At 36.3% G+C, this 14,442-nt stretch overlaps 1 protein-coding gene across 1 annotated transcript; it reads right to left on the reverse strand.

Annotated features, from left to right (window-relative positions):
* Positions 1-1,789: 1,789 nt before the first annotated feature.
* LOC107567232 (CD97 antigen-like) lies at positions 1,790-11,875 on the reverse strand. The gene is made up of 16 exons (XM_016252871.1): positions 11,795-11,875; positions 10,446-10,526; positions 9,993-10,136; positions 9,757-9,909; positions 9,496-9,646; positions 9,013-9,023; positions 8,812-8,922; positions 8,546-8,733; positions 8,285-8,449; positions 7,342-7,536; positions 7,027-7,244; positions 6,867-6,933; positions 5,458-5,549; positions 5,146-5,314; positions 3,990-4,085; positions 1,790-1,908 (listed from the first exon to the last, which is right to left on the reverse strand). Exons 1-16 carry the CDS (start codon positions 11,820-11,822, stop codon positions 1,867-1,869), a joined length of 1,911 nt encoding a protein of 636 aa, XP_016108357.1. The 5' UTR covers positions 11,823-11,875; the 3' UTR covers positions 1,790-1,866.
* Between the last annotated feature and the right edge of the window lie 2,567 nt (positions 11,876-14,442).

A 14,442-nucleotide genomic window follows, 5' to 3' on the forward strand; every position in this document is an offset into this window, starting at 1 on the left:
AAAATGCCTCAACGATGGATTTGTTTATTACAATCATGCAGCGTTTCACTTTACAAGAAGTTAACTGATAGAGTTGTGTCGATTACTTGTGGATTATTGTGACGTTTTTATCAGTTGTTTGAACTCTCATTCTGACGGCACCCATTCACTGCAGAGGATCCATTGCTGAGCAAGGGATGTAATGCTACATTTCTCCAGATCTGTTCCCATTTAAGAAGCAAACTCAATTACATCTTGGGTGACCTGAGGGTGAATACATTTTCAATAAATTTTCTTTTTTGGCAACTATTCCTTTAACATTTTGAGACCATTAAATGTGTTTACTTGCTTTGACATCATCATCAATAAAGTCATGAGTTGAAGCGTACTCATTACAATAATAACACGGATGTCAAAGATCACAAACTACCTGCATGCTCAGAAGGGAAACAGCATTTCTTATTTGCATGTTTGCTTTCTGAATGCTAAAGAAGGGAGGTGATGATCGTTGGAGCATTTTAGTCAAACAAAGCTGTGTTTTCCTGTAATAATTAGTTGTGACTGTGAATATAAATGAGCTAGACAAATCATCTGACTGCCTGCACTCTTTCACAGGCCTCCAGGAGCAATAATCACACTGGTGAATCGCACATTTAAGAAGCCATTTCAACAAACCATTCAATTTTTCATCTGTTTGCAAGAGTGCTTTTCTGTGGAAATGTTCATAAATTGTATTTGGGGAATTCTTCTTTTAGGGGAACTTTTCTTTCCCTTAGGATTGTTTTATAAAGAAACTTGTAAATGCTTTTAAAGAAATCTTTATTTTTCAAGGACATATTACAATAGAGTCTCTTTGTTTTGTTGTATATTGATTTTTTATTTTTTTTTTGCTGCAATTTCTCCTTAAAATCAAGAACATGATTCAGTTTGAGGTCAGTAAGTTTTTTTAATATATATACAGTCAATTAACAATTATCCTCATACACCTGCAGGTAATAGATATGTGTGTAGGAAAACAGACCAATCCAAGTCCAAAAAAAAACCAAAAACACCCCCACAGTCCCGCACACTATCAGTGCTTGCACATATATCCAAAACTTTTTCAACAACGTTTCAGTCCCATGACCTTCATCAGGTATGCAAAAAAGATTCAGGCACATCCTCATTTAAAATCAACACATGGCCAATCACTGCATATATTTACACTGCATTATATCATTACCAATCACAATCAATGACGCAGGTTACCGAAGGTTTCCTAAAATATATATATATATATATTTTAGGAAACCTTCGGTAACCTGCGTCATTGATTGTGATTGGTAATGATATAATGCAGTGTAAATATATGCAGTGATTGGCCATGTGTTGATTTTAAATGAGGATGTGCCTGAATCTTTTTTGCATACCTGATGAAGGTCATGGGACTGAAACGTTGTTGAAAAAGTTTTGGATATATGTGCAAGCACTGATAGTGTGCGGGACTGTGGGGGTGTTTTTGGTTTTTTTTTGGACTTGGATTGGTCTGTTTTCCTACACACATATCTATTACCTGCAGGTGTATGAGGATAATTGTTAATTGACTGTATATATATTAAAAAAACTTACTGACCTCAAACTGAATCATGTTCTTGATTTTAAGGAGAAATTGCAGCAAAAAAAAAATAAAAAATCAATATACAACAAAACAAAGAGACTCTATTGTAATATGTCCTTGAAAAATAAAGATTTCTTTAAAAGCATTTACAAGTTTCTTTATAAAACAATCCTAAGGGAAAGAAAAGTTCCCCTAAAAGAAGAATTCCCCAAATACAATTTATGAACATTTCCACAGAAAAGCACTCTTGCAAACAGATGAAAAATTGAATGGTTTGTTGAAATGGCTTCTTAAATGTGCGATTCACCAGTGTGATTATTGCTCCTGGAGGCCTGTGAAAGAGTGCAGGCAGTCAGATGATTTGTCTAGCTCATTTATATTCACAGTCACAACTAATTATTACAGGAAAACACAGCTTTGTTTGACTAAAATGCTCCAACGATCATCACCTCCCTTCTTTAGCATTCAGAAAGCAAACATGCAAATAAGAAATGCTGTTTCCCTTCTGAGCATGCAGGTAGTTTGTGATCTTTGACATCCGTGTTATTATTGTAATGAGTACGCTTCAACTCATGACTTTATTGATGATGATGTCAAAGCAAGTAAACACATTTAATGGTCTCAAAATGTTAAAGGAATAGTTGCCAAAAAAGAAAATTTATTGAAAATGTATTCACCCTCAGGTCACCCAAGATGTAATTGAGTTTGCTTCTTAAATGGGAACAGATCTGGAGAAATGTAGCATTACATCCCTTGCTCAGCAATGGATCCTCTGCAGTGAATGGGTGCCGTCAGAATGAGAGTTCAAACAACTGATAAAAACGTCACAATAATCCACAAGTAATCGACACAACTCTATCAGTTAACTTCTTGTAAAGTGAAACGCTGCATGATTGTAATAAACAAATCCATCGTTGAGGCATTTTGACTTTACAGTGTCAATTCAGGCCAAAACACCAGTACATAATCCACAATAACACTTCTGCCAGTGAAAGTCCATCTTCTGTTTTCGTCTCACATCAAAATCCACTAATGTATTAGTTTAGAACAATTTTGGACTGTTTTTGCTTGTGAACGGAGCTTCATCTGTGCATATTTCTCCCCTGATTGGGACAAGATGACTTTTTCGCTGGAGAAAACAATATTATGGATAGAGGACTCATATTTTAGATGGAAGCAATGGTTAAAACCTTTAAGATGGGGTAAGCGATTTCTGGTAGTAGCCAATGTTGACATTTGAAATCACCAAAATAAACACGCCCCTACCCCAAAAGGGTCTCGCCCCTATTTTGATAGCTCTGCCCCACACATACATACGCAACCCAGGCAACGATTAGTTCTGTGAAACAAAGCAAAACCAATGTTACACCGTGTCTAAACTCTTAAAAATAAAGGTGCTTCACGATGCCATAGAAGAACCTTTTTGTCTAAATGGTTCCATAAAGAACCTTTAACATCTGAAGAACCTTTCTGTTTCACAAAAGGTTCTTTGTGGCAAAAGAAGGTTCTTCAGATTACAAAAAGGTAAGAAAGAGACGGTTCTTTAAAGAACCTTTGACTGAATGGTTCTTTGTGGAACCAAAAATGGTTCTTCTATGGCATCGCTGTGAAGAACCTTCTGAAGCACCACTGGATGTAAGAGTGTACACCGGACGTGAGCGGCACGACAAAATATTATAGAACTCATTATAATCAGTGATGCTGTCTACACTGGATGCGGCACGACATGACAAATCCCCGACAGAAAACTGCTGCTGCGTTCTATTTATGACGTATTGACACAAATTTAAATTGATTTATAACGGTCACTTTGTCGCGTCCAGTTTAGACAGACTTTAGCTGTTGCGGCGCAGACACGGTGTTACTCACCTATGGAGAAGAAACAAAGCAACCTCGGCGTCCGATCGCAGGCCTTCCCGCTCCTTGAGTTCTCTCCAGCGCTGAAAAGCTGATCCGATATTTACACAGGTCCTAGGTCTTGCCTTATCGTAAGCCTTCTTTTGTTCCGCAGACGTTTTCCTCTTTTGTTTTTATCCAATATCTCTATCTTTCTGTCATCGCTCGCCTTGCTAATGTCCGTCCTGTGCACTGAACGCTCTCTCCTCTGCATCCTGAGTAGACACGCCCCTTACTGCTGATTGGCTACAAGTTTGTTTTGGTACTCGGCCTGACTCCTACCCCACATTTAATGATGGATTTGATTATTACAAGGCAACCATTCACTGCAGATGATCGATTGGTGAGCAAATGATAATGATACATTTCTCCAAATCTGTTCCCATGAAGAAACAAATTCATCTAAAACTTGGATGGCCATTTTCAACAAATGTTCATTTTTGGGTGAACTATTACTTTAATGTGCACACATTCGCAAAACAAGAGCTAACCGGTTCCTCTTTGAGACTAAGTTTACCTGCGATTTGCTTGTTTGGTTTGAGCTGAACTCTGTATATTTCCTCTTCTGTGGTGCACAGATACAGGACAGGAATTTGGCATACTCCTCTCTCACCTGTCAGGAAGTTACAAAGACATTTATCACAGACAATAGCAAGTGCATTTTTATGATCATCAATTTATGATCATAACAAATGTGTTTGTGAGAGTTTAGTGGCTTTTAGTCTATGTTTATGATCTTTGACGTCAACTGAATGCTAATATTCTCTGTTAGATCTTAGAACGAACGGCACAGAGACTGTCTTTATATATAAAAGACACATACGATGATCCAAAAATTATGCTAAGAGGACTTATAACAAAACATAATTCCATTGCATAATTCCATATAATGTCTGTAACCTGATGTTTGACTATTATGCTTTCATCCAAGGTTATTAATGGCATTATGAATAACGAGGCTATTGAATAGTTTATAGGTTTATATGTGCGTATAGTATGTCTCAAATGTTGATATAATTTCTTGAAAAAATTGATCATATTCTCATTATAGAAATCATGTCTAAATTATACTCTGCAAGAGCAGGAAAATAAATATAAATACAGTTATTAATTCCCTTTGAGCTAAAAATGCTTAAAAGGTGACAAACCTATCCAGATACGCATTTAAAATGTACAGTCATTCTCTTCCCGGAAAACAGACCAAAAACATGTGACTCATTCTGCACTAAACAGATTTTTGTCCAATCAGATGCACTCTAGAATGAAAATGTGCCACCCCTTATATTAACTGAAACTGACTAGCAAGTGGCAAATAAAATTCTATTGACTACTTTTTATAGGGAAAAAACATGTCATGGGGTCTTTACAATCAACATAACCTCAAAACTACTAATACAATAATAATAATTATATTCAGTTTCAATCATTTGATTCAATAATTGCATATTTAAACCCAGCCACCTCTCACTAAACAGTTTGCTATTATAAATGAACTGTAATTCTTTCTAGTGTTCTTTTTTAATGTTCTATTCATCATTCCCTGTCCTGTGTCAACATTTATTGTTTTATTATTACTCGTCCCAGGCTTAATATTTTGACAAAGCCATGAGTGATCTGTCATTCCATATTTTTACTAATCTCTGCATCTTTGTAATGAGAGGAACAGGACTCACTTGTTTTGAGAGCCAGCAGTGCATGAAGAACATCAGCACCCCCTGCAGGCTGCTCAGTATAGTGAAGATGTATGACATTGCCAGAGTGCCTTTATCAAACTGAAAACAGCCAAACACCCACATGATGCCAAGGATACACAGCTGAGCAATCGCAGTGACCATAAATGCCCTGTAAGTGGAGACAGAGATCGGAAAGCTAAAAAGGGCTGCATTAGAGCATACGAGACATCATTTAAAAACATCAATAAAATCACAATTATTCCAAACTATGATCAGTAGTATATAAATATAGGCTTTAATAACATTTCTCACTTGATTTTGCGTAGACTGCTTAAGTCTGGGTTAAGGGAGGAACATTTTTCTGCCAGCTTCCATATTGTTATGAGGAAGAAGAATACATTAACCTGAAACAAACAGGCACAACTTACAGTTTAAACAATTTCTTTCATTCTTTCAATTTATTTTAAGAGAATTTTGATTGTTGGTAATGTGGCACTTTCTAGTAATAGCATAAACTTTGGTGTTTTAAAGGGTTAGTTCACCCAAAAAAATGAAAATTAGCCCATAAATTACTCGCCCTCAAATCATCCTAGGTGTATATGACTTTCTTCTTTCAGATGAATCCAGTCGGAGTTATATTAAAAATGGTCTTTGATGTTTCAAGCTGTTTAATGCCACTCAGCGGGTGTTGCATGCATCAGTACAAAAGCAGTAAAAAAAAAGCGCCCATCCATAAAAAAAGTGTCTCACATGGCTCCGGGGGGTGAACAAAGGCCTTCTGTAGCGAATCGATGTGTTTTTGTAAGAAAAATATCTATATTCAAAACGTAATAATCACTTTAATGTAGCTTGCGCTCACTGTTGTTCACTGGAAGCAGCTCCGGGCGGATGACGGATGAGGTCAGCGCTGTGCACGCACCGGTGAGTCTCGTGAAAACCAACGTTTGTTTACAGGAGCAAAGGAAGCAAAGTTTCCTTACTTTAGCAAAGGAAAACCAGTCTCCTCTTGGCTTATATCGAAATCCTTCATTCTTCTTTACAAATCCTCATTTTGTACTTCTAATTAGTGACCGTTGTTTTGTTTTGATCTCTCCCCTGCGCTTCCACGTGCGTCACTTCTGAGCGGCGCATGCGCAACACCGACCTCCATACGTCATCCGCCCGGAACTGCTTCCAGTGAACAACAGTGAGCGCAAGCTACATTAAAGTGATTATTACGTTTTGAATATGGATATTTTTTTTGCATGGACAATTTTTAATATAACTCCGACTGGATTCGTCTGAAAGAAGAAAGTCATATACACCTAGGATGACTTGAGGGTGAGTAATTTATGAGCTAATTAAAATTTTTGGGTGAACTATCCCTTTAAATTATACTATTACACTATTTTAAACATAAAATTAGGTAGAAATACCTCTTTTTTTGTAACAATTACATGTTAACACTTTTTACAGTGTGTCTTAAATTTTGCACACTACTTCATATAAGTATTTTAGAATTTCCTAAAAATTGTGACATGTTTTATGGTACAAAAAATTGTGACACACAACAACAAAAAACATTGGGAACTTTTTATGTCATTGTATTGTAGCAAGCCATTTACCCTTTTAATTATTTAGATTATATATATATATATATTTTGGCCTTCTGTCATTGCCTTGACTTTCAGATCCTGTTTTCTAATCTATTTGTGGAAAGTGTCATGTTAAGAGGTACTTACAATAATTATGACACAAACTGGCCCATAAAAGCTCCAGATGAAGCCATCTTTAATGTTGAGCCAACAGCTACAAATAAAGAAAAACATCTTAATACCATCACAAACAAACCTGAAATTCTGATTAGCGTCTGCAAAGATATCAGTAATGTCTGAAACTCACTAGCTATCAGTACCATATCCGCTTGCATTCACTGTGGCTGAAATGGCAACAATAACAGCAGGAACTCCATAACCAGCGGCAAACATGTAGAAGGGTCTCAGCGTTGTGTTGAAGACCAGCACCACCATGCGGAAGAGCTGCACTCCTTCCAGACACATCCAGCAGAAGGAAGCCAGGAAGAAGTAATGCAGAATGCCTGCAACGACTGCACAGCCCACCTGAAGGACAGGAGGTGAACATTCAGGATGTTTATTATCACTTCAGAACCAGACAAACCAATCCAGAACTATGAACTCATGTGAAGCCACAGTTTACCTTATTCTCTGTGCGGGTGATGCCCACGAGGAACACAAAGTAGGCGATGAAGAGGCTGATGCAGAGGTGGAGGTGGATGGTGTTGCGTGTGCTCTGGATGGATTGCACTAAGTAAAATGTGACAATGCAGATGAGGAGGCAGACCAGAGACAGTGGCAGTCCCACCAATGTGACCAGACGCAGCTCGTATACATCCTAGTTAAGAGAGTAAATGAAGATTCTCCTTAACAGATTTTACCTTACAGTTAGAGTGTGAGCACATATAAGTATCTGCTTTCTGTTGCAGCATGTATTTAATCTTCTGTTGCACATGCTAGTATGTCATTGGCTGTGTCCGAAAGTTTAGGTAGCAAGTCAGCGAATTTGCAGGCAACGTTTGAGCATTAAGGTACCCGATGAAACTAATTTCAAACAGACTTCTGAGGCAGCATAAATGATCTACAACAAATTAGAGATAGATTTGGTGATAACTAAGCATACAGGTGCATCTCAATAAATTAGAATGTCGTGGAAAAGTTCATTTATTTCAGTAATTCAACTCAAATTCATCTGAAAAGAGGACTTTGGACCACTGGGCAACAGTCCAGTTCTTCTTCTCCTTAGCCCAGGTAAGACGCCTCTGACGTTCAGGAGTGGCTTAACAAGAGGAATACGACTACAATACTAATTTTAAAAGTTGTTAAAAAATATAGATTTACACAAAAGCTGACCACCACCAAAAGCTGCAACTTTCAGACACCGTTTTTTTTTTGTTAGCTCAACTGTCAAGGAATGGAACACACAGGATTGTGGGAAAAGGCTATAGCCATACTATAAGACATTTGCACACTTAACTAACATTATTTAAATAATTTCAGTGCCTAAAAAATATTTTTGTCTTATTAGTTTTACTTTTATGTTATGATGTTCTCAAGTTTTGGTGACAAAAGTTAAGAATACAAACCCCAATGTCATAGAGAGCCATCAGCACAGCAAAACTGCTGAGGTGAGAACAGAAGCAGACGGTCTGATCAGCACTGGAGCTCACTGTAGTGCAGCCCCGTGTTGACCACGCGCCCCCTTCCAGTTTATGATCCCAAAACACACAGATATGCTTCTCATTCTTTTTCTGGAGGGAAATGTATATGTAGAAATATAAATTAAGAATCCATCACATTGGTGTAACACATTGTATGAGGTACATTGAGAGTAAATTGTTCCATACCTCCAAGTGAGAAAACGTGAGATGTACTGGTTTCTTTAGATTGGTTGTCTCATTGTTACTAACAGTGGCAGTTACAACTTTTGAATTGATTTTGAAAGTTTGGTTTTGCCATGTCTCTAAATGGTTAAAATAGCTGTTGAGTGATTTCTCCAGACTTTTGTAGCTGAGGAAAGCTGCGGTCGTAAAGCCTGGTTGATGCACAAAGACTTTTAATTGTATTTTATTGTATTTTTAAAATTTGAATAAATGAAATTAGGAATATATACCAAGGTGATTATTTCCTGTTGCTGTGTCCCAGTGGGAGGTAAATTGTGTATCGCTGGTGGACATTATCAAATCAGGTGGAGAACTGTCCCTCTTTCGCAACATCACCACTTCTGAAAGGCAAAAACCACATTGCGAATGTAAAAATAAATTTATGTATGATACTGACGTGTCATATTTTTTTGTGTAGACCTATTTCTTACCAGTTTCATGGCTGTGATTAAGTGATCACATCTGATATTCAGACCAACAGCACAGATCGAGTTTGTTTGCAAAACGAATCATTAAACAAGAATCAATAATATTACACTCAAAAAACTGGTAACCTAACATGGTAACAAGTCAACAATATTAGGCTATTGTTTGGTGCAAACCCAGGCAACCGTTGTGTGCTCTGAATTATGGGAAAGCATGAGATATAAGAGGTATTTAACCAAAATGAACTTTCAAGAGAGAACTCTGACCTGTGCATTTCATTCGTTTGTGACCATAGTTAGTGAATCCTGAACTGCACACACATTCAAGGCCGTCTTTGTTGTTTTTGCAGACTCCTCCTCCACATATAGATTTATCAATCTCACATACACCTTCAACAACATCAGAACAGCATTTTGGAGAAGGATCTTACATTTCTCAAAAATAAACTTCAGTGTGTCAAAATGTGAACATGAACCATTTTAAAGGACCTATTCTCGCATGATTTATATATATCAGTGAAGTTAGTTTCTCCTGACTTTAGTCTGAATCCTGCAGCACAGATACAGTAGAAACTGCCAGCAGTGTTATGACATGTTGCATGTTTTCCACAAAAACTGGAATCGTCACATTCATTTCTGTCTGTAATTTAGGGACAGATAATAAACAAAAACATGCCAACTGAAAACTCTCACATTAGGTTGCAAGCAAATAGATGGCCCAAAAATATCAAGGCTAAAATAGTTTCTTACCAATACAATGAACTCCTTGTCCTGAATTAAATATCTCTTTTCCATTGCTGGAAATGTAGCCAGTTTGACATGTGCAATTATAACCTCCTTCAGAATTTATACATTTTGCATTAGGACCACAATCAGTGCTGCCATTCACACATTCGTTGATGTCTGAAATGAGAGGAACAGAAATTCAGATGTTTTCACTGCTGCACAAAGTTCATATGAGATTCATCAAATCAAGCTCTCTTTACCTGTGCAGTCAATTGCATCCGCTTGTGTGAAATTATTAGTTGGAGTGAATCCTTCATGACAGCGGCAGTAGTAGCTTCCATCAGTATTGAAACATATTGCATTTTTTCCACAAATGGGTGGATCAGACTCACACTCATTTTCATCTATAGAAATGACAGAAAAAGTGTGAATAGCCACAGCACTTTTTCTTGATTTTTATCTACAATTCATTAATGAGTGTTGTTTCATAAATGTGTCCCATGTGTGCAGTAGAAGTTCCAGCTATTCAATAATATATAACATCAACAGAGCTTGATTATTATTATTATGTGTGTGTGTGTCCGGTATAAATGCTGGCATGTACAACCCAAGTAAAATCCTTTTAAGCCCTGACATAAGAGTTGTCAACACAAAAAAGTTGTTTAAGAAATGTATGAATGTATTATATATCTTGGCTTTTTTATTATTCATACCTACACACTTTCTTCTTTGATTCTTATATCCATGTCCACAGGGTGTTTGCATCAGGATGTTCTCTGTCAATGCTAGAAGACCTGTAAGCAGAAAATAAAGAGTCTGTTACTGCAGGTTTCATGTCTTTGGTGTAGTTTGATGCACATATAGTGAGATCCATAAGTCTGAGACCAAATTGATAATCTGGGATTTTTTATGTAAACCTGAAAATATGCAAATACATTTGGGAATGATCAAAGTCAAATAATAGACATTCAAAAATTTGTGTTAATTTTCAATTGGACTTTTCAGGTTTCAAGCATTCATGTTATGAAAGTGTTTGTCTTTTTAAAAAATCATATTTATAGAAGCATTTTCAATAGTGGTTTCAGACTATTGGACATCACTGTAAATAAACTTTGTTTAAAAACAATAGTACCATTGACTATTTTGCTGTCGTGCATGCCAGATATTTTGACCCAACCTAATCTTATAGGTAAGACATGCTAAAATGACCCAAAATGATTTATTGCCTATAATGGCTAAACTGGCATTCAATTTACTGAGTAACAGTCTTAGAAGACAAAGTTGGAAGAAGAAGAATTATATTCAGCTAATTCTATTTCCACTCATTGTTCATGACAGTTGCATTGAAATGATGGCCAGTCAGGAAGTACACAGCTCGAGAGCTATGGGTGGGGTGCTGTGCAGCAACAGATTTAACTTACAGAACCAGCATACAGATCAACACACTGTCACATGCACTGACCACAGGCTGGGTCAGCTAGAAGACTGTTCAAAAGTGCTGTAACCCTTTTACAACCACATTGGAGACTCACCCATATTCTAAGGTGTGGTCTTGCTTATTATTTTGTAAACAAGCACCAGGCAAACAATATTTATTCTTTTTAGTCTAACAGTAAAGTTTATGGAACATTTTTTCCCTCTTCAGCCTTTCCTTGGTTTAATGTCATCGTCCTATCAGCCTGGGCCTCTCAGCTGTGGACACATGAAAACATCTGGGATTTCCTGTCCTGATTCGTTTTCCGCCAATGTTTTCCACTGTCAAAATCATAGCCATGTAACTTCAAGCTTTAAAGGGATAGTTCACCCCAAAATGAAAAATATGTCATAATTTGCTCACCCTCGTGTCATTTCAAACCCTCCTTCTTCTGTGGTTCATCAAAAAGGATGTTTTAAAAAGTTATTTTTTGTCAATGGTTATCAAAACGGTTCTGTTACCAACATTTTTCAAAATAACTTATTTTGAGTTCCCCATGCAGAAGAAATGAAGTCATAAACATAAACATCTGTCTCTACATTAATCAGTGGAAACTTCAATCCTGAACAAATCTGAAGCATGACTCACCCAGACTCAGCAGATGCATGTGCCTCATGGTCAAAGAGTGAAAGAGACTTGCAAAATGAAAAATAAATAATGAAAACGGCTTATGTTTTGATCCTGAGCAATTCCATACAAGTTTTTGAGGCTCTTTAAAAGTTGTCTTTCTTCAGGTTCCTCTCCAACTATCTTTGGTTTCTATGCAAGGGTAGTACCGTCACTCCTCACTTTTCCCTTACCATCCAGAATAAAAGTGAGGCAACTTTTATATTTGAATGCCTCCTTTTCTTAGTCTTGTTCTCAGACTAGGTCTTGTCTCTCTTTCACTGACTCTAAACTGAAAAAGCCTGAAGTGACTGAAAGAGTTCTGTCAGTGCAGTCCAGCCCCCTGCTCTGGTTGACACTGAGAGGGAGGGAGTGGGGAAACACAAGTTGCAAGCTGATGTAAAAATAAAATGAAATGAAATTTGGCTTTATGATGTTATTGTATTGTTGAGTAACTCCAAGAGTTTCTTGGATGCTAATCTGTTCACAGAATCTTTTCTATTTCATTAAGAGGCATTTAAAAAAATGCTGCTGTTTTTCTCTCTTCTTGTTCTTTTTTTCCCAGTGTTTCGCTGAAGCCAGATCAGTTATTAGTATTGCTGTTACACATAAAGCATTCAGGTAAAGTTGTAAATGAAATAGAGGTTTATTAATACAGCATTTTAAAAGTTAATTGGTGGGTCAAAATATGATTTATTTAGGCTTTTGAAGCATTTATTTATATATGTGACCCTGGACCACAAAACCAGTCATAAGGGTCAGTTTTTTGAAATTGAGATTTATACATCATCTGAAAGCTGAATAAATCATATTTGTTTGTTAGGATAGAACAATATTTGGCTGAGATACAACTATTTGAAAATCTGGAATATCAGGGTACAAAAAAAAATCTAAATATTGAGAAAATCGCCTTTAAATTCCTTAGCAATGCATATTACTAATGATAATACATTTTTATATATATTTACGGTAGGAAAAGTACAAAATATCTTCATGGACCATGGTCTTTACTTAATATCCTTATGATTTTTGGCATAAAAGAAAAATCTATAATTTTGACCCATACAATGTATTTTTGGCTTTTGCTACAAATTTACCCGTGCTACTTATGACTGGTTTTGTGCTCCAGGGTCACATATATAGATATTAATGTAACTTGGAATACTGGTTAACACTGAAGATGCATGTGTGCATTTGTGTGACTTCCTGTTTTCGTGTTGTCATGAAGGTGTCATGGAGATGGACTTTGTGTTGATGTTTCATCACCCATCCAGTTTCTAACACATACATGTTTTTTTAGTATTGTTTTAGTTTAACAATACTTCAACGTTCCTTCCTAAAAATGTTTTGGACAAAATAACCTTTATAGCCTGTATTCATATGCAGAGGGTCCTATGGGAATGTTTGTGTGACAGATTTAATGTTACATTGCGCTGACATTGTCCAAAGTTAAATTTGCTCAAACAATGTCTTCTAGCTGTGCTCCTTTGGGCTAGATTCTCAAATGGGACACATCAACAAGTAGGCTAATGTCCCAGACCTCTCAACAATGGCACCCATTTGTGCAGTTCTGGTGTTGATGTGACCTGTTGATTGATTCTTTGATATTGCAGCTTTAAGCATTGTGGAAGAAAAATGGCTTTCGTCTTACATCATATTTTAAAATGGATGTTGTTGTCAACATTGGAGAGCTACTCATAAATAAATGAGGGCTCTGTTCCAAAACCTACTGAACTTCGTACAGGCACACTCTCAATGCAAAAAGTAGATAAGTGCTATGATGGCTCATTATGACACCTCAGTGCATGTTTCCTTCAAGGAGAAGACAATCCCGTATGATATGCTATGATGAGCTTTGTATTACGAGATTAATTAACAAACATCCAAGCCGAGGTATGAAGCAAGAGATTTGTTTGAGATACTGGTCATTGTGAAGTTCTGCAGAGATTGTTTGTTCCCTAGTGAAAAAATAGTATACCAAGTATACTTGCAGCCAGACTAATTGTCAGTATACTTCAAGAGTGATAATGATTAGTTAACTTGAAGTGTGCTATTTTGGATCAACTATTTTTGTACTAAGTGTATTTTATACTAAAGTATAACTTTAAGTGTATTTAGTGTACTTTTCTATACTAAATTGGAACAACTTCAAGTACACTTAGTACACTTTAAGTATATGCCTATTTACATGCTTGATTAGTGATATTAAAGTGTACTTTTTTGTATTATGAGTACATTACAAATTAATCATGAGTGTCTTTGAAACACACAAGCAATATACTATAAATTTATTATTTTTGAGTGAAAATATGCTAATTTCCCCCCAATGCTGAATCCACTTTTTAAGGTCATTACAATAAATACATAACTTCAATGACAGAGACACATTATTAACAATTCAAACAGTGTTTATTTAAACCTCAAATGGTTTTAGCATTGCAAAACATAAAATGCACCAACCGTGTTTTTAAATAAAAAGAACGCTGAAAGAAACAAACACAAAAAAATTAAAACATTTAGCAACAGCAGCAACACACACACTTCACTTTTTTGCTGAATTTGATTTAGATTTTTTACTTTATTCCGAACGTAAAATAAATACAATAAAACAAAACAAAAACAATACAATT

Source organism: Sinocyclocheilus grahami, unplaced genomic scaffold, assembly GCF_001515645.1.
Source record: "Sinocyclocheilus grahami isolate Dianchi unplaced genomic scaffold, SAMN03320097.WGS_v1.1 scaffold1136.1, whole genome shotgun sequence".
Taxonomy (NCBI): domain Eukaryota; kingdom Metazoa; phylum Chordata; class Actinopteri; order Cypriniformes; family Cyprinidae; genus Sinocyclocheilus; species Sinocyclocheilus grahami.